We start from the raw sequence: 21462 nt of genomic DNA on the forward strand, positions 1-21462 counted from the left end.
TCCTTTAAGCTAGCACTTCGCTAGCTAACCATGTGCCCAAAGTCCTTCTGGTTCCCACCGACCGCCGCCGCAATACGTACCCCCCCAGAGATTCCACGATGGCGCAGCCTCCCAATCAGCTCCAGGCTTCACTATGGGGAGGATCGGGACTGCGCATGACGCCATAGCGACGAGTGAAGCTCATTGGTGAAGCTGCGGCTCTCGCGCCAGGTAAATATTCCCGGCGGCGATTGGCGGGATCAGAGAGGTGCCGGGGGACTTGGGGCACATAGTTAGCTAGCTTAGTGCTAGCTAACAAATAAAAAACATTTTTTATTTTTAAAAATCCCTCCCGTGGACGCAGCCACTGCAACTGCGTACCACCAGGGAGGTTAAAAAAACTTTTTCCTTTGCATTTTTAAAATCGATTTTTTGTGTGACTTGTACCCACTATTTCCTTAACATATGTAGCAATCTTGGTGTCACTACCATGTATAGGGGTTTTGCTATTCACTGCCAAGTCGGGACGAAATTACGCGAAAATGACGCAAAATTTTAGGCGATATTACGAATAACTATATGAAATTAATTGAATTTACTAATCGTAATTACGTATAAGCGTGCATGCAAAAATGCATGCAATCCTAATTAGCTGGTTACGATCATCACTGGACTTGTCTGAATAGGTGTGTTTTCAGAGTATGTTTGAAGGTTTTCTGTTTTGGAACGTGATGGACAGGCTGAGGGAAAGAGTTCCAAAGGAAAGGGACTGCCTGTGAGAAGTCCTGGATGCGAGAGTGAGAGGAGGTGACCAGGCTAGAGAACGAAACGGTCTCCCGGGAGGAGCGTAGGTGGGGAGGTATCTGGAGATTAATGAGGAAATGTATGGAGGTGACAGTTTGTGTAGAGCTTTGTATGATAGCGTGAGAAGTTTAAACCAGATCCTTTGGGTAACCAGTGGAGAGATTAGCAGAGAGGGGCTGCCTCAGAGGAGCGGGAGGAGAGGTGGATGAGGTGGGCAACAAAGTTCAGTAGGGATTGGCAGAGAGGGGCTACATCAGAGGAGCGGGAGGAGAGGTCGATGAGACAGGCAGCAGATAAATAAAATAAAAAATGACTATCCTACACCATTCAATTTTCATAAAAATTGATCCGAAAAATCAGCCATTCCCAATCGACTTATATAGTTGAGTCAAAATAAATAAATAAAACAACAAAATCTTTCAATATTTCTGTACAACCGATTGTTTTTACAGAATTGCTGTAAAATCAAATCATTTTATTGTCTTGTGTGTGGCCCTCTTAAAAGAATACCTTAGCGCGGGGAAAATTTTAAAAATGGGAGATGGGAGGAGGCATGTGTAGGAAGTAGAACCTCTCCTCATGCCCTCCGCTCCCCCGCTCTCTTCCAATCCAGCTCTCTGCACTACAGAGTTGTGACAGAAGTTGCTTTGGGGGGCTATTAAAATGTTATGTGGGGACTGAGGGGGACAGCGGAGAACGGGGGGAGTAGTAGGTATGAGGAGAGGTTCCTACACATGCCTGCTCCCCCCGTTTTTACATTTTTTCCCAGCGCTAAAGTATCCATGAAAGTGAACTTTCATGAGCGTTACGCCGCTCAGGAGGTTTTGCCAGTTTGTGCCCCCAAGTATAATACATGAGATCCCATGCCTGAAAAACCTTTAGCTAGCACTAGGCTGGCTAGTAAAAGTGCCCGGCACCCCCCGAACCCCGCCGCTCCCCCGTTTATACATTACCCAGCCCGGATCCAGCGATCAGCGCAGCCTCCCCGGACAGCTCCGTCTTCTCTATGGAGAGAATCGCACATGACGTCATGCGCAAACCTGATCCTCCCCATAGAGAGAACTAAGCTGTGCAGGGAGGCTGCGCAATCACTGGATCTAGGCTGGGTAATGTATAAACGGGGTGATCAAGGGGTGCCAGACACTTGTACTAGCTAGCCTAGTGCTAGCTAAAGGTTTTGCAGTCATGGGATCTGATTTATTATGCGTGGGGGACTCCTGAGGCCAGGCCCAACAGTCGCGTGAGTTGATCTGCCTGTTAGATTGGGCAGACTGCCTGTTATCAGTTGCTCGTCTAGTCGTTTGTCACATGTTCACTCACCCAACTATCGTCCAACAGACCAAGTTTGGATGATAGTTGGGCAATTAAGTTGCATGTATGTATGAGCTTTTAGCCTGAACTGTCATTTTGTCCATTTTGCGTTTTTCAATGATTTGGAGGTGCGGAAGACAATCCACCTCCGTTATCTGCTGTAATCACTGGATTTACAGAGTTCGGAGAAAGCTCGTCTGTTTCTCCTTGAAGAGCAAGTAATGGTCACACGTGTCTGGGAAGGTCATGGGCATTCCATACTGTTGTGACGGAGCCAGACTCATCAGCTCATGTTCTTTTTATAGAGTAAAAGGCTGCATTAATGTCTATCCGCTGTGATCTCATTAAGAAGGCCTGTTTGGTCTGCTTCCCATACTCTGTGCGTTGTAAGAATGTTGGCAATATACACTCATGTACAGAGATTGTTACATTAAAGGACTGCTATTGTGAAAAGAGCAGGCAGCTAAAATCTGACAGAACTGACAGGTTTTGGGCCAGTCCATCTCCTCAAGAGGGATTCTCAGGGTTTTCTTTGTTTTCAAAAGCATTTCCTGAACAGCCATTGTAGTCTAACTGACAAAATAGTGTGCAAGTGAGTAGGCAGGCTGGCTGGTATCTTACTATTTTGGCAGTTAAAGGACAACCGAGGTGACGTGTGATATGATGAGATGGACATGCGTATGTACAGTGCCAAGCACACAAATAACTGTGCTGTGTTCCTTTTTTTCTTTCTAAGCCTGAAAAAGTTAAATATCAGGTATGCAAGTGACAATTTCTATCTGGGTCGGGACTGGCTCGGACGATAGCATAACCCTCACCAATAAGTAATGACAGCCATAAAACACTTTCCTGTCAGTAAATGACTTCTGGGAGAAGAGAAGAGATAAAAAGAGTCAATAGTTCAGACTTGAGCTCTGGCATACTTCAATGAAGGTGTCATTGAGCAGAGACGATGAAACAGTAAAATCTTAAAAACTAGATTTAAATAAAAAATAAAACTGTGGGATACCTGAAAAAATTAATTTTTAGAAGGAGGATAGATACAATTGTTTACCTCATCAGTCCTTTAACCACTTAAGGACTGCAGCCTTAAAACCCCTTAAGGACCAGACACTTTTTTTTCCATTCAGACCACTGCAACTTTAACGGTTTATTGCTCGGTCATACAACCTACTATCTAAATGAATTTTACCTCCTTTTCTTGTCACGAATACAGCTTTCTTTCGGTGCTATTTGATTGCTGCTGTAATTTTTAGTTTTTATTATATTCATCAAAAAAGACATGAATTTTGTCAAAAAAAATAATTTTTTAAACTTTTTGTGCTGACATTTTTCAAATAAAGTAAAATTTCTATATACATTTTTGTCTAAATTTATTGTGCTACATGTGTTTGATCAATAAATAGACACTTATTGGATTTTTGTTTGTTTGGGTAACAGTTATAGTGTTTACAAACTATGGTGCAAAAAGTGAATTTCCCGTTTGAAGCATCTCTATCTTTTCTGAGCACCTGTCAGGTTTCATGAGGTGCTAGAATTCCAGGATAGAATAAATACCCCCCAAAATGACCCCATTTTGGAAAGAAGACATCCCAAAGTATTCAATAAGAGGCATGGTGGGGTCATTTGTAGGGTGTGTTTACTGTCCTGGCATTTTGGGGGGTGCTAAATTGTAATCACCCCTGTAAAGCCTAAAGGTGCTCATAGGACATTGGGCCCCTTAGAGCACCTAGGCTGCAAAAAGTGCCACACATGTGGTATCGCCGTACTCAGGAGAAATAGTATAATGTGTTTTGGGGTGTATTTTTACACATACCCATGCTGGGTGGGAGAAATATCTCTGTAAATGAGAATTTTTTGATTTTTTTTTTACACACAATTGTCCATTTACTGACATATTTCTCCCACCCAGCATGGGTATGTGTAAAAATACACCCCAAAACACATTATACTACTTCTCCTGAGTATGGCAATACCACGTGTGACACATTTTTGCAGCCTAGGTGCGCTAAGGGGCCCAACGTCCTATGAGTACCTTTAGGATTTCACAGGTCATTTTGAGGCATTTGGTTTCCAGACTACTCCTCACGGTTTAGGGCCCCTAAAATGCCAGGGCATTATAGGAACCCCACAAGTGACCCCATTTTAGAAAGACGCCACCCCAAGGTATTCCGTTAGGAGTATGGTGAGTTCATAGAAGATTTAATTTTTTTGTCACAAGTTAGCGGAAATAGATTTTTACTGTTTTTTTTTTTCACAAAGTGTTATATTCCTGTAACTTGTGACAAAAATGAAAATCTTCTATGAACTCATCATACACCTAACGGAATACCTTGGGGTGTCTTCTTTCTAAAATGGGGTCACTTGTGGGGTTCCTGTATTGCCCTGGCTTTTTAGGGGCCCTAAACCGTGAGGAGTAGTCTAGAAACCAAATGCCTCAAAATGACCTGTGAAATCCTAAAGGTACTCATAGGACATTGGGCCCCTTAGCGCACCTAGGCTGCAAAAAAGTGCCACACATGTGGTACCGCCGTACTCAGGAGAAGTAGTATAATGTGTTTTGGGGTGTATTTTTACACATACCCATGTTGGGTTGGAGAAATATCTGTGTAAATGAGAATTTTTTTTCCGGGGCGCCTAGAGGCGCTCCGAATGCGGCTATCAGACTGCAGTGGCACTTTGGCCTGAGGAAGTGGGCTAGATCCCACGAAACAGGTTGCCTGTGCTTATTAATAAACATTTCTGTGATTTGTCGTCTATGAGGTAAGACACCTCAACCTATTAGTTTTTAGTGTTTTTAACTTTTTTATACTCCATTGGGCGCCTCTTTATTCCCTTCTGTGTCCTACTCCCCCCCCCCCCCCCCACGTTCCAGTGAGGGGAGTCCCATGCACCGTACTTGAGTTGGAATCCACACCACATCATAGTTTTAGAGTGCATGAGGTTCTTTACCAAGAGAGCGACCGCCTCCAGGATCACTGGCATACCTGAGTGGAGTCAGGTATAAGACACTCCACCTGCCTTAAAGAGAAACTCCAACCTAGAATTGAACTTCATCCCAATCAGTAGCTGATACCCCCTTTTACATGAGAAATATAATGATTTTCACAAACAGACCATCAGGGGGCGCTGTATGACTGATTTTGTGCTGAAACCCCTCCCACAAGAAGCTCTCAGTACCGCGGTACTCTGGGCAAACTGCCACAATGTAACAATGTTCACAGACAGGGAATAGCTGTTTACAGCTGTCTCTAACAGCCAAAACAGCTAGGAGCAGCTACATAACCTGCCCACAGTAAAAATGTCACCATGTAATAAATGTCACAATGTAGATCGGGGGGAGGAAAGATTTTACAATGAGCAAACACTGACTAAATCATTTATACATAATTATGGTAAAAAAATAATGCACTTTTTTACTACATTATTTTCACTGGAGTTTTTCTTTAAGTGGTCGGTTGCCCCGTGTGCAACTCACCTTTGTGAGTATTCCCTTTTCATACACTTTACTTATCCATCTACCTGTGATATACTGCACAATTTGGGCTCCCGTTGTCTTTGTGTTTTTTTCCCAGTACCCTATATCTTCAGTGGAATACCCCTTTTTTGCCATGGTGGACTGCTAAATGTAGGGGGTATTCCTCCGAGACTACCCAGGAAAAAGAGCACCTACCTAGTAAAAGGGAGTACTTGTGAAGTAGAAAGCTGTGGTCACAGAGTTTTGATTAAAAAGAAAATCAAAACTGATCTTTACAGCGCCACAGCTATTGTACAGTGTTTTTTGCAGTGATCAGAAAAAAGACATTCTGTCACTGCGGTGGGGCGGGCTGAACGCAAGTGCAGTCGAACGTTCAGGCCTGATCGGTCAAAGACTGCGTTTTTAGTGTACCCTAGTGACCCTAATATAGATCTGACTGCGATTAGTAATAAGCACTTACAGATACTATATAGTAGCAATGCTGATTAGCGACAGTGATGATGCTAATCAGCAACTAATTAGTGACTGCGGTGTGGTGGGCTGGGTGCTAACTGACGCTAACTACCCAACGAAGGGCCCTAGCTAGTGATTAGAGGGGAGAATAAAGGCAAGCAATGCACTGGCGAGGTGATTAGGGGGGATCTGAGGGCGATCTGAGGGTGTGGGCGGGTGATTGGGTGCCCGCAAGGAGCAGATTAGGGTCTGATCTGATGGGTAGCAGTGACAGGTGGTGACAGGGGGTGATTGATGGGTTATCAGTGGGTGATTAGAGGGGAGAACAGATGTAAACAATGCACTTGGGAGGTGATATGAGGGCGGGTCTGTGGGCGATCTGAGGGTGTGGGCGGGTGATCAGGTGCCCGCAAGGGGCAGGTTAGGGTCTGATCTGATAGGTGGCATTGACAGGTGGTGACAGGGGGTGATTGATGGGTGATTGACAGGTGATCAGTGGATGATTACAGGGGAGAATAGATGTATACAGTACACAGGGGGGGGGGGGGTCTGGGGAGGATCTCAGGGTGTGTGTGTGTGTGTGTGTGGGGGGGGGGGTGATCAGGAGCCCCTAGGGGGCTTATTAGAGCCTAATCTAAAATATAGCGGTGACAGATAGTAACAGGGGGTGATTGATGGGTGATTAGGGGGGTGATTGGGTGCAAACAATGGTCTGAAAGGGTGAGTGGTGCTGTGGGCGATCAAGGGGCAGGGGGGACAGGATCAGTGTGTGTGTGTTTACATACACCGCTGCCTCCTCCCCTGGTGGTCACTTGATCACTGGGACCACCAGGGGAGGAGGCAGCCTGTATAATACACTTTGTATACATAACAAAGTATATTATACACTTACCAACGGTGAGATCGGAGGGTTAACAACCCGCCGGTGCTGCTAATTGGCCGGCGGGTTGATTTCGCGGGTGGGCGGAGCCTAATGCCGGTGGATGCGCGCAATCCCTGGCTAATTAGTCCCCCAGGTGCCGCCGCCGAACGGCGTTACACGGTCCTGGGGGAGCCACCTTGCCGCTGCCCGTAGGTAGTGGGCAGTCGGCAAGTGGTTAAACTGCTTTTCAGGAAATTATGTTGAAAACTGCTCATGCGTGAGAAGGCACTGTAAATTGCTGTAGCCTGTATTTTGTGATCAATTAGCGATCGGAATCAGATGACAAAACAAAGGGTAGTGGTCCTAAAACCTGTTTCCCAGTGGAAGGGGGGGGGGCGCCATTAGGGGCGATTAGGAGATTACTGATCGCCGCAATGGCAAAAGCAATGCATGTAGCCTTTAGGGAATGATGGGGTTGTGATACCCGATCCCAGAACGGGAATCGCAAACACAATCGCCATGAAATATCAGCAAAGACTTTTCAATATTTTTCAGTGTGAAATAGCCCTAAATTTAGAATTATTGGAGTTTGCCATTTTTTTTCAAATGAATGCTTCTTGGAAGTGAACTAGTAAGGACTGCGTCTGCGCTCCGATGTGACTCCATGGTGGGTCGTGTGTCCAGTGCCGGTACCGAGCGCTAACAAGTGGTGTTAAAGCCACTGCCATTTGCCTGCATTTAAAGAGAACCAGAGACAATTAAATAGCATATTTATACATACCTGGGGCTTCCTCCATCAGCCTGGATCGCTCCCACACTGCCTTTCTCCGCTGCTTTTGTCCGCCGGTACCAGGTTGCGTCATTTCGGCCAGTCGACGCAAGCGCAGTGCGTTCCCTCCGTACTGCGCAGGCGCATGCATACAGAGCCGGAGGGAGCCATTGGGCATGCGGAAGACTGGCTGCGTCCGGCGGAAGTGACGGGACCCGGTACCGGCGATAGAGGCAGCTGAGGATGGCGGCATGGGAGCGATCCAGGCTTATGGGGCTGGAGGAAGCCCCAGGTATGTATAACATCTTTTTTTTTATTTGTAAAATACGTTAGTCTCTGGTTCTCTTTAAATTGCACCCAAATTGCAGCGGCGGGCGGCAGACATGGTGCTGAGCTGCTCGGCAATGCAATGTCTGTAAAAGTCATGCAGGACCTGAGTTTGTGATTTTCTATTGCAAAGGATGCATTGCATGCATTTAAAATGGACAAGTCTGAATGAGTCCCACAGATGACATTGGGTCTGTCAACATGTCTGTTTATCTCGGTTGCAGAAAATGGTGCAGTTTTGTGTGTAGTGTGAACCAAACCATAGAGTTTCACCAAATTATTAATAAACTCAGTAATTAAGTCTCATACACAGGCCAGATGGAGTTTGCCGAGGTGGCCATCCCACCCGAGAATCTAGCATGAGGTAATTTAGAGATCCGGCACATTGACTCTTTAAGGGCTTCTTCACACTGAGGCCTTGTTTCCATCTGTGCGCTTCTGTTCACTTTTCAGCAACATGTATCAATCTGTAACACTGATGTGCTGGTAAAAAGCGGACAGAAGCGGATAGAAGCGCACAGATGGAAACATAGACTAAGGGCGCTTTTGGCTTTTTTTAAGCGCCTGCGATTTTCAAATTCGCGAAACCGATTGTGCAATAATTCTCTATGAGAGAGTTCACATCTGAGCGGTTCAATTCTGATCCGCTCACCAAAGCACTGCCTGTACCATTTTTGGGGCGATTTGCCCAAATGGAAGGTATAGGGAAATCACTGTATATAGCGATTTCCCCAGTGCTTTTAAGAATAAATACATTGTATTTATTCTTTTCTGGGTCAAAGAGTTCACTTGCTGACTTGCGTCAGAAAGTGAGAAAACAATCGCTCTGCACTTTACAAATAATCGCAATGTGCAGGTAAGCTAAAAATAATCACGCACAAAATCGCAAAACGCTGGCGTCATCGATTGCAATTTTAGATGTGAACAAGGCCTAAGCGATATATGAATGAGAGCTCTGTTCCCCTTCTTACCCCGCCCACCGGAAGCTGCTTCATCATACCCCTCCCCCTCGTTCCACCCCCCTGTGGAAACAGTACATGCTGCTTGGCTATACCTGCTAGGCATTTATTGAAAAAGGTGCATGAAAATTTGGGAGTTTTGTAATCCCGATTTTACTATTAGTGCACTAAATACTGAATTATTACTATGAGTACCTAACCCTACTCTCACACAGAATCCTCTCCCGAGGCTTAACCGTAACCCCCCCCCCACACACACACACACACTAACACCCACCCCCCGCACAAACACCCCAACTGATGCTTAACCCCCCCCCCCCCCGCACAAACATTCTACCTGACTCCTAACCCTAACCCCCCCACGCCTAGCCTTAACAAATCCTATCGACACCCCCCCCCCCCCCCAATTTCCATAGAAGTGAAGCTGGCAGGTAAATCTGCCAGAAAATTGTATGGTGTGTACCTAGCATTAAAGGGGACCTTAACTGAGAGGTATATGAATGTTTCCTTTTAAACAATACCAGTTGCCTAGCAGCCCTAATCTCTTTGGCTGCAGTAGTGTTTGAATCACACACCTGAAACAAGCATGCAGCTAATCCAGTCTGACTCCAGTCAGAGCACCTGATCCACATGCTTGTTGAGGGGCTGTGGCTGAAAGTATTAGAGACACAGGATCAGCAGGAGAGTCCGGCAACTGGTATTATTTTAAAACGAAAAATCCACATCCTTCTCAGTTTCGGTTCCCTTTAGGACAATGATTGAAGATGTGTATGCAGCTCTACTTTATAACCTGACTTTTGGTGATTCTACCCACTTCATCTACTTCCTTTCTACTTTTTAATAAAGGACACCGGAGGCGAAAATAAACTAATGAAATAAACAATTGTATCTATCTTCCTTCTCCTAAAAATGACTTTTTAAGATATTCCACCGTTTTATTTTATGTTTACATCTACTCTTCTAGTTTTAACTGTTTTATTGTTTTTGCTCAATGACACATTCATTGAAGTATGCCAGAGCTAAAATCTATGAACTATTGACCCTTTTTATCTCTTTCCTGCTCTCAGAAGCCATTTTCTGCTAGGAAAGTGTATTATAGTTGGAATTTTTTATCAGTGAGGGTCACACTGTAGTCACTTCCTGTCTGAGTCAGGACTGAGTCATCCACTTACATATCTGATATTTAACTCTTTCAGGCAGAGAAAGAAAGAAAAGCAACACAGCATGATTATTTGTGTGGTTGGCACTGTACATACACATGTCTATCTCATCATGTCACATGTCAGTTCGGGTATCCTTTAATGTCATATGTTGTATTTTCACTTTTGTAGCATCAAACACTTGCAAAAAAGGCTAACACTTTTCTGTAGTTGCACAAAATGTGTGTGCTATAAATCCCAAATTATAAATATCTATGAATGTGTGTGTATAGATAGATAGATAGATAGATAGATAGATAGACAGAACTACAGCCCTGGGATTTGCTGCAACCACGCTGTCACCTTCCTGGGCTCTCTAATACCGCCCTGTGTCATGCTAATCCCTGGTAAGCCTCGTAGTTCTGTGTCATGTCCTGTTGGGATAGCGCAGTTGTCATTACATCACTGGAGGATGAGGCTGCAGGTAGTATAAGCCTGAGCTCTTCACCTGCTGGGGCTGAACTGGCGAGTCAGGAAAAGACAGCGCTGGATATTTGGGTGCAGCCGGTGCTGCCATAATATGAACTACGGCAATAGCAGCACTCAGCCAGTAATTTGGGCGCCGTCAAAATTACTATAAAAACAGCCTAATTTGGCCGCCAGCAATAGCTGGAAGCCGAATTATGTATTTTCCCCACTATCCATGGCGGCCTGGAGGAAGAATAGTAATTAACACCATCAAGACTTTTTGCAGGATCAGGGTGGGCCGTTTTTTGGCTTTTCCCTGAGCCCAAATTTCCCAACGCCTTCATTAAATGCATGCCTGAACTTGTCAGCCAAATTCCCACAGTTCTCTCATAGTCCAGTCTGCTTCTGCAGGGTGTGTATAGTACAGAATCTGTTTCATCAAGAATCCCAGAGTCCTAGAATTCTCTATGCTTCTGTCCTCTCTAATTGCAAAAGGTAAATACATATCTATTATTATTTATATAGCGCCGACATCTTCCACAGCACTGTACAGAGTATATATATAGTCTTGTCACTAACTGTCCCTCAAAGGAGCTCACAATCGAATCCCTGCCATAGTCATATATGTCTATGTATGTATATTTTAGCCTAGGGCCAATTTTAGGGGAAGCCAAATACCTGATTTGTATATTTGTGGGAGGAAACCAGAGTGCCCACAAGAAACCCACACAAACACAGAGAGAACATACAAACTCATTGCAGAGGTTGACCTGGCTGGGATTTGAACCAGGGACCCAGCAATGCAAGGCAAGAGCACTAACCACTACGCCACCATGCTGCCACACCATGCACCTGCCGCATTCATGTCACTGGGAGCATTCTGCACCTGTGCGGTTCTACCTGCGCAGGCACAGAACACCCCCGGCGATGTGAATGCACCAGGAGCGTAGCAATAGGGGTTGCAGAGGTAGCGGCCGCATCGGGGCCCTTGGGCCAGAGGGGCCCCGAAGGGCCCTCCCTCAACTGCAGTATTAGCTCTCTATTGGTCCTGTGCTCATAATAATCACTTCTATAGATACTTTGAATAGTGGTAATCATTAACAAGCTGCTCCCCATCCCCTTCTTTCACCTCTAATGCTGTAGTTGCCATTGGCAGGTTTTGGTGTGCCGTATCAATTGTTATGTATAGAGTGCTAAGGGGGCCCCATTACAAAACTTGCATCGGGGCCCACAGCCCCTTAGCTACGCCACTGGAATGCACCGTGGATGCGCAGAACAGCCCGATTGACCAGACTGAAGGAGGATTACCAGGGCTGATAGTGGGCGAACAGAGGCACCCGGAGAGGATGGCTAGGGAGGCAACGGTGGGCATGGGGCTGGAGGAATTCCCAGGTAAGTATGAATTCTTTTACCCCCCCCCCCCCCCCTTGTCTCTTTTTAACTTGTTTCTTTAAAAAGCTTTGAAGTATCATATTATTATATTGATTATACATTCATTTTTTATCATTTCAGTGCACAATAACCATCCAGAATGAACTCTGTCACAGCGGACGGGTTTCCACCGAGTCCCGGTCGGCCTTTCCCACCTGTGAGTCGGCCTCATGCTGTTTCTGAGGTGCCCCCTGCTAAGAAGATCACCTTCTACAAGAGCGGAGACCCTCAGTTCAGTGGAGTAAAGTTGGCCATTAATCGGCGTAGTTTTAAGAGTTTTAGTGCCCTCATGGACGATCTCTCCAACAGAGTCCCTCTGCCTTTTGGGGTCCGGACGATCACCACCCCCCGGGGGACGCACTGTATAAACAGACTGGACCAACTTCAGGATGGTGGAAGCTACATCTGTTCCGATAAGAAATATGTGCAGCCCATAACCGGGCGTAAAGCGGGCGCTCATAGGGTCAGTCGCCCGGTGAGCGCTCGAAAGCAAGGCCAACAGGATGAGGCGGAGGAGGAGTATTCTGCAACCCATTTTCAGCAGGTGCCGAAACTCCGGAAGAAGATCGTCCTGGTGAAGAATGGAGACCCGACCGTGAGACGATCCATCCTTCTGAACCGACGGAACGCCCGGAACTTCAAAACTTTCCTGGAGGATGCTTCGGACCTCCTGCACTTCACTGTGCGCAGGATCTACACGATGGATGGCAAGAGGGTAAGTCATCATCACAGAATGCAGATTAACAATGTGGGCAGAGATGGTCATTGGCAGGGGAGGACTGGGACCTTTTGGCCTGGGGGAAAACACAAACCAGAGGCAGCCCCAGCCCAAATGACGTCACACAGGCACCCCACGTCGTGTATGCCAGTAGTCACGTGGAGTGCCAATGCGGAAATACAGGCAAAGGGTGCACATAATACATTTGAGGGACAACGGCCAGGGTTTATGTCATGTCTATCATTCGTGGTTATCGCATGCCGTGATTATCGCACCTGACAACCACATTGGCCTGAGATTTCCCAACATCTCAGATTGATACATTCAACCAATTTCCACCCAAAATGTTTATCTGATTCGATAATATCAAAACGGATGGTCGATCGACTATTAAGTCAACAGATGTATGGCCACTTTAATTCCCCAAAGCTCATTCCTCCCCCCACACACTTTTGTCCTCCCCTTCGCCACCATCTCTACTAATCCCTCGAATATGCCCCTCTTCCACCTCGGATATCTCCTCCCCCATTACCAGACACATCCTTACTGATCTCCCTGCTGGCACCATGATCCCTGCCTCGTTAATGCTAATTTCCAAAGTTTCGGTATCCCTCCTTCCATCACTGTTTTCACTCCCCCCCAAAATCCATGCTTTGCTTACCTGCTTTTTATTGGTGGTCACACTGGTCAGTGTCAGTGAATCACTGCCTGCCCACGACCTACTTCACTATAGTGTGAAACCCTATAGGCCACATCCATACTCGGTACTGACAGGTGGAAAAGCCATAATGATTCGATCATAGTGAAAGAATCTGTTCGTAACAATTGATGCATGTATGGCCAGCTTTAGATTATGGTTTCTAATAACAAGATTAGAGAGAGGAGAAAGAAAGCAAAGCAGAGTTGCAACGACTCGGAAGGGGAATAGTATTTAACACCGCCAGGGAGTTTAGGGGCAGCAGGAAGAGCCGTCATTCAGCCCTCCTGGCGCCCAACTTACCCGCAGCATACAAATACTAGGGGCTCAGACACACTATAAGCGCTTTTATGAGCACTTTTTAGCCATCAGAACTTTCTGAGAGCTTTTTAAAAATGGCTTCCATTGACTTACATTAAAATCATGGTACAATCATGATTACGGTAAAATCGCTCAGAAAAGCGCTTATAGCGTGTCTGAGACCTTATGCAGAGAAGGGGAGAAACTGTGAGGAGAGAAGAGCTGAAAGAGAAGGAAGAAAATGGTTAAGTGACAAGACAATATGTTCTGTACAGCGCTGCGGAAGATGGTGGCGCTATATAAATACTAAATAATAATAATATCAATAATTTGCCTCACCAGGATTGCACTTTTATTTAGCTTTCCTGTATAAGAAGAAGACACAGCCACCCAGCACTAGGGGAACAGGGAAACAAAGGTGAATGAGGGAGGGCTGGTGCACACCAAGAGGGCTTCTGAGCGATTTTCAAATCGACAGTGATTTGAAAAGCGCTTGGCTAATGTTACCCTATGACAGTGTTCTCACAGCAGCATTGTGATTTTTTAAAAATCACAAACACACTGCATGTAGAATTTTTTGGAGCGATTCATTCAAAAATCGCTCTGAAAATCGCTTCACAAAATCGCACTTGCAAATTGCTAGCGATTGCTATTGTGATTTTGGCGTGCACTAGCCCAGAGAGAGGAGGAGTGGAGAGAGACTGAGAATAGCCTGAGATAGAGCAGAGCTGTATTGCAGTCTCACATCACACAGAGGCTACTTGCCTATAATATGACTCCTGTCCCTGCCAGTCTCTTACACAAGTCAGAAAGCAGCTCTCCTGGAGTCTAGGGACTGTCAAAAACGTTTCAACTTGTTTAAAGCCTTGTCCACACATGCAGTCATTAGAACAATGGGGAGAAACAAGACAGATGTTTGCCCACGGACCCTCCAGGCAAGCTCTGCATCATGCTGTGTATATTTACCAGCTTGCCTGCCCTCTAATTGCACTTTTCAGCTAGCCTTGAGTTTCACATTGCCTTATAACAACAAACCTGAATATACCAGACACTGGACTGGCCCTAAATCACTAAATGAAAGGAGGCCTGGGGGGAGATTGCCCCCCTTCCCCCCTGGCCAGTCCACTATGTTTTTAGCAAAATATCGTGGGCAGAGGTTGTCCCAAGTGAAATTTTCATGTCATAATGATCAGTAGTTCCTTAGCTGTAGGGTGATGAAGGAATTTGTAAATGTCGATTTATTTTCTTGCAAAAAGCAAAGCATAGCTTCTCCACCACCCAGGCAAAGATATCTAATAGACAAAAGGAAAGGAGAAGCGCTCCATAGGGTGATAACGTTTTTACTTCTACAAGACACACAAATAAAACCACTTGAGGACCGTAGGCTTACAAGTTACACCCCCTAGTAAACCAAGCTATTTTTTTGCAATTCAGCACATTGCAGCTTTAATAGCTCGCTGCAGAGCCACACAAATTAGCACACAAATGATTCCCTGCCCCCTTTTCTGCCCACCAATAGAGCTTTCTGTTAGTAGGCTCTGATCACTGCTGCCAGTTTTGGTTTTTTTTTAATACATTTTTTATTTTATTTTTAATAAAATTGGTCTTTTTTTTAACTTTTAGATTTTCTTGTCGATTGTGATGGATAGAAAGCAAAGATTGGTTTGTTGATGGTGTAGTAAACGATTGTACTTCCGATCAGAATTATCAGATCGATGGAACGATTTTTCGCTACAAATTAGATCATTAGTGGCCACCTTTAGGGATCCAAATGGTTGAGGGCTGGATGCGGGCTTCCCAGTCGGACTTCCATGTGCCAGTGACATCACAACACATTTCAGCGTATCCACGCCTTCGTTAGGGGAGTCACTGGCACACATACGTCACTATAGATACCTTGGTGCGGTAATGCAAAAAATGGTGCATGTAAGCTCGTGTTTTTGCCGGGAGCCCAAACATAGTTTGGCTCAGTGGGCATTGTGGCGTTGCCATGGTGATTGAAGGGGGTATTTTTTATCTTTGTTTTCTTTCTTCCTCATTTATTATTATCATTATATAATTCCATTGATTTATGATTTATTATCCATAATTAATTTTATTGGCACTATTATTATTATCATTCTTATTCTGTATATTTTATTCTGTCATTATTCCCAACATTATCCGGTTATCCTGTCAGTTTTATGTGAGAAAGTGTTCCCTGAGCTGATTCCTCACTAAGAGACAGCTCAGCAGCCAAGACATCCGTATCTCCATGGAGACTCTCGTGTGTGGGGCGCCACGTCATTACCGCCTCCCAGTGGAATGACGTGGATGGCCTCTTGCGGATTGACGTGTTTGGCATTTCATTAAAAGCCGAACCAATCTTAGCTGTTCTTGGCCCCTTGCAGCATGACGTGGACACATGTCCCTAATACCTTTCCCAACCTCCCCCTGTGCATCACCATGGCGACGCACAACACCCTCTGAGCCACAACATTTTTGGGTTCCATGCTAAAATATATTTTTTCTTGTTACCGTGCTGACATTTCTATGGCGACATGAACACCTATGACCTCCTTTTGACCCGACATGTGAGTGCCACTCACCATGGCCAACTCCCTTGGCCTAGTAAAACATACCAACACCCCCACCCACACTGCAGGACACACTCTCGATTTTATACTCACTAAATCCACCACCATTACAGACCTTGACTTCGCACCCTTCCCACCCTCAGACCACCACCTTCTCACCTTAAACCGCCTCACGGAAGGCATCTCCCAACTACCAACCCACCCACCTGGTCGATGGCAGCGAGACCTACAGTACATCGGCTCAACCCTAGTGTCCTAATCGACCCCCTCCATGCCCTCTCCTCCTTTCTCCCCACCCAAACATGTCCTAATCTTGCTGCAGCTCAGTATCATCAAACCCTCTCATCGGCCCTAGAGGAAGCTGCTCCCCCAATATTCTGCCGCAACCGCCCCCTAACCCCCAGCCTTGGCACACCACCCATACACGCAATCTCCAAAGGGTAACGTGCCACTGAACTGAAATGAAGGAAAACTTGACTCAACCAGGATTTCTTACAGTACAAGGCTAGCCTGCTGCATTTCTGCATACTGCCCTTGCTGATGCAATGCAGGAATACTTCACCAAGCTCATCGGAGCACAAGCTTCCAACCCCCTGCTATCTCTTTGCCACTTTCAACTCCCTGCTTAAAAGCACTCCCCCACCCTACATTTGCACCCTTTCTGCCACAGATTTAGCCACCCACTTCACCAACAAAATGGTCTCCATTTGTCAGGAAATATCCAGCCTTCAATCCTCACCTCCCACCCCTTCCATCCAGCTCCTCCACCTTATCCTCCCCTCACCTGCTTCACTCCTACTACCACTGAGGAAGTCAACCACCTACTGCAGACTTCCTATACCACTACCTCCCCTCTTGACCCCATCCCTTCTGACTTACTCCATCATCACTTCCCGGATTTGGCCCCAGTCCTCACTGCCCTATTTAACCTCTCCTTATCCACAGGCACCTTCCCCTCAGACTTCAAGCAGGCCACTGTACTGCCCCTGCTCAAGAGACACTCCCTCAACCCCTCACTACCCTCCAACTACCACTCTATTCCCCTTCTACCCTTTGCCTCAAACTCCGTGAGCTTCTGGTTCACAAACACCTGACCCAGTACTAGGGTGACCAGGTGTCCTCTTTTGCAAGGACAGGTCCACTTTTCCCGACCTGTCCGGGGCATCCTGGCGGGTTTTAGAAATGTCCGGGTAGTGAAGAGCCGTTTGGGAGCTGAACGAGCCGGCTCTTTCAAGAGAGCCGAGCGACCAAGCCAGAAGAGCTAATGCTTTCTAAAGAGCCGGAATTTCCATCACTAGGCTGCGTCTCCATCATCAGCTCCCAAAGAGCCAGCTCGTTCCAAACGGCTCTTCGGCAATCAATCTCTGTTGCTCTGCTCCGTCTTCCGCCCTATCCACTGAGAGCAAATTGCGGAGCAGAGGGGCAATAACTTTGCCCGGAAAGGAGAGGTTTGAGACAGGTCCAGGCCTGGATTTACATCACAGAAGCCTACAGGCACAGATGTCCTGGCGCCCTGGACTTTGCCCTCCATGAACCTACACACCGCCTGCAGAACCGCACCACAACTGTGCTGGCTGGCCCAGCTGTCAGTTCTCCATGGCTTCCCCAGTTCATCATAGCTACAGGTGTCCCTTAGCATTAGGTAGCCAGAGGTACCCTCAGTATTAAAGGAATACTATCGATTGAAAAGACTTTTTTTTTTAATACTCTATATTAGTGTACACATTACCACTAGTGCTAGGGGCACTTTATTTATTCACCCAGGTCTCTCTCTCGCTATCCCTGCTTAAAAATTCATTTCTCACACAGCTCATAGTAGTTTGGGTCACCCTGAGCTGCTTGGTTACTCTGTCACACAGCTCACAAATATATGTCACTGTGTCACTCACAGCATGCAGCAGACATGAGGAGAAATAGGCTGATCTGAGGTGGTAACAGGTAACTAAATGAGCTGGAATATTGCTGGAATATAACTAGCTATACCACCAGTCTGTGTTTACACTCAGACTGGCTGCCTGCTTGAGGTGATTCACTCCAGGCTGCATCCACTTTACAAGCTGCTGAGAGGGGCAGACCACTGTCTACAATTAGCATTGTTAGTATCTTTATCAGTCAAGAGAAGCAAAGATAATAAACACACATTGCTAGAATCTTTAACCCCTTACCACCATATCAATAAGATTCTTTCAGTAAGGTGATAATTAAACTATAAACTGAGGAGTTGATAGCAACTCCCCTGTGCAGAGATATGGTCTAGCCCTCTGGGAGCTCAGTATTAGATACATTTTGTATCCAACACTGACCCCAAAACTGACTGAGGATTTTACAGCTGAGAGGAACAGCTGTGTGAGGAATCAAATTGCTCCTATTACTTGCCCTAATGTGTGCTACAACATACAGCATTTAAAAATAAATGCATACATCGATAGTATTCCTTTAAGTACAGTAGCTAATAGTGCCCCTGACTGAGGGGAGATCTCATCAGTAGAATACTGAGAGCTGGGTTAGTGATATCTTATTTACACTCTGCTCGGGACTCTGCATAGGGAAGGAGGGAGGGAGGCACTTGGGAAGGGGAGTGAGCTGCCTTTCCATCATCAGGCGCATATAGGCATGAGCCTACAGTGCCTTATGGTAAATCCAGGCCTGGACAGGTCTGTAGCTGTTTAGAGCATCTGGGTCTAAGGATGGTTTCTTGAGTAGTGGTATGACGATTGCTTCTTTCAGACAAGAGGAAACCACCTTTCTTGTAAGGAACCGTTGACTATTTAGTGGAATGCCGGTGTAAATAGCTCAGGGCATTTCAACATGAACTTAGTGGAGCCAGGGACCAGATCGCAGGTAGTCTGGCAAAGGTTTGAGAGGATATCCAAGATGTCTTTTTTAGTGATTACCTTGAAATAAGACCATGGTGGTAGGCTATTTTGGCATCCATTATTTGGCTCTGCATAGGTTTCGGGGCTGTGAATTTAAGTGCCAGATCGTATGGAGGAGACTTTGTCTGAGAAGAAGTGAGCACATTTCTCGCACAGTTCCTGTGAAGGTCTGATGCTGGATTTCCGGCAAGATGGATTGCAGAGATTGTCAACCGTGTGGAAAAGTTGGGCAGGTCTGTTGGCTGCATTTGCAATCTCGTGAGACAGTAATAAGGACTTCTTTTTGTTGATCAGCGTTTGATATTTTTTCAGGTGAGCAATTAGGGAAAGTTTGTCTTCAGGGGACTGTCGTTCCAGCCTGCGTCCCTGTTTCTTTAGTTCCTTTACAGAGTTGTCAAACCAGCGAGTGTGATGTAATGGTGGGGAACGTTTAATCTTTAGGGGAGCTATGGAGTAAAAAGCGGCTGAGACATTGTGGTTATATTTCAAGAAATCCTTTAATGAGAAAAAGCTCCCCTGGGGGGTACTCACCTCGGGTGGGGGAAGCCTCTGGATCCGATCGAGGCTTCCCCTGTCCTCCTCGGTCCCACAGCAGCGGCGAAAAAACTCCCAGAACGGCAGGGATGTAAATATTTACCTTCCCGGCTCTAGTGCAGGCGCAGTATCGGCTCTCCGCTCAGAGATAGGTGGAAATAGCCGTTCGCTGTCAGGCTGCTCTACTGCACAGGCGCAAGAGCGGACCCAACAGAGATCAGCTATTTTCGCCTATCTCCGTGCGGAGAGCCGCAACAGCGCCCCCACTGGAGCCAGGAAAGGTAAATAAATCAGCTCTTATCAGCGCTTGTCAGCCTTGTTGAGAGAGGATTCCAGGACACTTGCGGGGAGCCAGCGCTGGATTGCCTGCAGCTACAACGGAGGGAAAAGCCTCATTGGGATCCTGAGGCTTCCCCCTACCGAGGTGAGTACCACCCAGGGAACTTTTTTTTGTTACAGGTTATCTGTAAGGACCATGAATTCAAGACCTAAGTGGTGATCTGTCAGTCCGTCTACATTGAGATTGTTCTGAAGGTGTTGAGTTGACAAACATTTCAAGGAACGATGTTTTATTAGTTCTTTCACTTGGTGTTTTGTAGCCGGTGCTGTAAAGGAGAAGTGGACCATGTGGTGGTCTGACCAAGCTACTGGATCAATTTTCACATTGGATATTAGAACTTCCGAATGGAAAATGAGGTCCAAAGTGTGTCCTTTTTTGTGGGTATGGAGGTTGATGGCTTGAGAGAAGCCCAGTTCATTCATGGAAAGAAGTCACCCCTAAATATTGTCTGTAACCTTAATTAATGTCCAGCACTGCGTAATAAGTTTGCGCTTTATTAATACAATAAATAAATAAATGTTTTACGATGTTTATTACGACTGTAAATATTTATATTCATTTTCATTGTTATAGACGATATTTAGCAATTTTAATACTTTTATTTGAACATATTTATTATTCTATCTCAGAAAAAGGTAAAGGTATGATAAAAATATTGTTTTAGACAATATTTAAAAACTTCAGCTACACCCCACGCCCTTTTTTCCTTGCGCCCTTACTTGATGTATGCCACCACAGTTAGCATTTGCATAAATGTGGAAGCATGCCTAGGCACCTGATACTTATGCACAGCATGCTGCACCTGTCACTATTAGAAGCGTATCCCAGAATTCAGTGCAGGCATGCCAGCTCTGAGCTTGCAGTTTAGAGGCACTTTGAATACTTACCATTGCATTAACAGATTAAAGTTAATTAACTTTTAATCAGGCTTTGTTCCGTCAGGGTTTGCCCTGGTGGCATTTATAGAGCTGCTGCTGAATTATTTATATTCGCGATGAGTCTTCTCGCTTTCTAACCAGGGCCCTGAGTGACCTTGTCCCAAGATGCCCCAAACTAGACAAAACACAACAAACTTTACCAAGAAAGTTATCTTACTGTTTAGGTCTCTCAGCAGTGGTGTAGCAATAGGTGGTGCAGAGGTTGCGACCGCATCGGGGCTCTTGGGCCAAAGAGGCCCGAGGGGCCCACTTTCAACCACATTATTCGCTCTTTATTGGTCCTGTGCTGATGATATTCACTTCTGTAGATGCTTTGAATAGTATTAATCTAATCTTTAACAAACTGTTTCCCATCCCCTTTTTGACACTATGGTTGTCCTTGGCAGGTATTGGTGCGCCATATCAATTGTTATAAAAACAGGGAACACCAAGAGCCCCAATGGTGTAATTCGTACTGGACAAGGTGGCAATAAGTTTGTATTGCTAAATACTCACAAGTCAGG

At 45.7% G+C, this 21462-nt stretch overlaps 1 protein-coding gene across 1 annotated transcript in view; it reads left to right on the forward strand.

The window, feature by feature from the left end:
* RP1L1 (RP1 like 1) overlaps positions 1-21462 on the forward strand; it is a 70432-nt gene that overhangs the window by 30537 nt on the left and 18433 nt on the right. Inside the window, exon 2 of the mRNA XM_068280040.1 lies at positions 12062-12695. Within this exon, the coding sequence (XP_068136141.1) occupies positions 12081-12695 (615 nt within the window). The 5' untranslated portion in view covers positions 12062-12080. The remainder of the gene's footprint in view (positions 1-12061; positions 12696-21462) is intronic.

This window comes from Hyperolius riggenbachi, chromosome 4 (genome assembly GCF_040937935.1).
Source record: "Hyperolius riggenbachi isolate aHypRig1 chromosome 4, aHypRig1.pri, whole genome shotgun sequence".
Lineage (NCBI taxonomy): Eukaryota > Metazoa > Chordata > Amphibia > Anura > Hyperoliidae > Hyperolius > Hyperolius riggenbachi.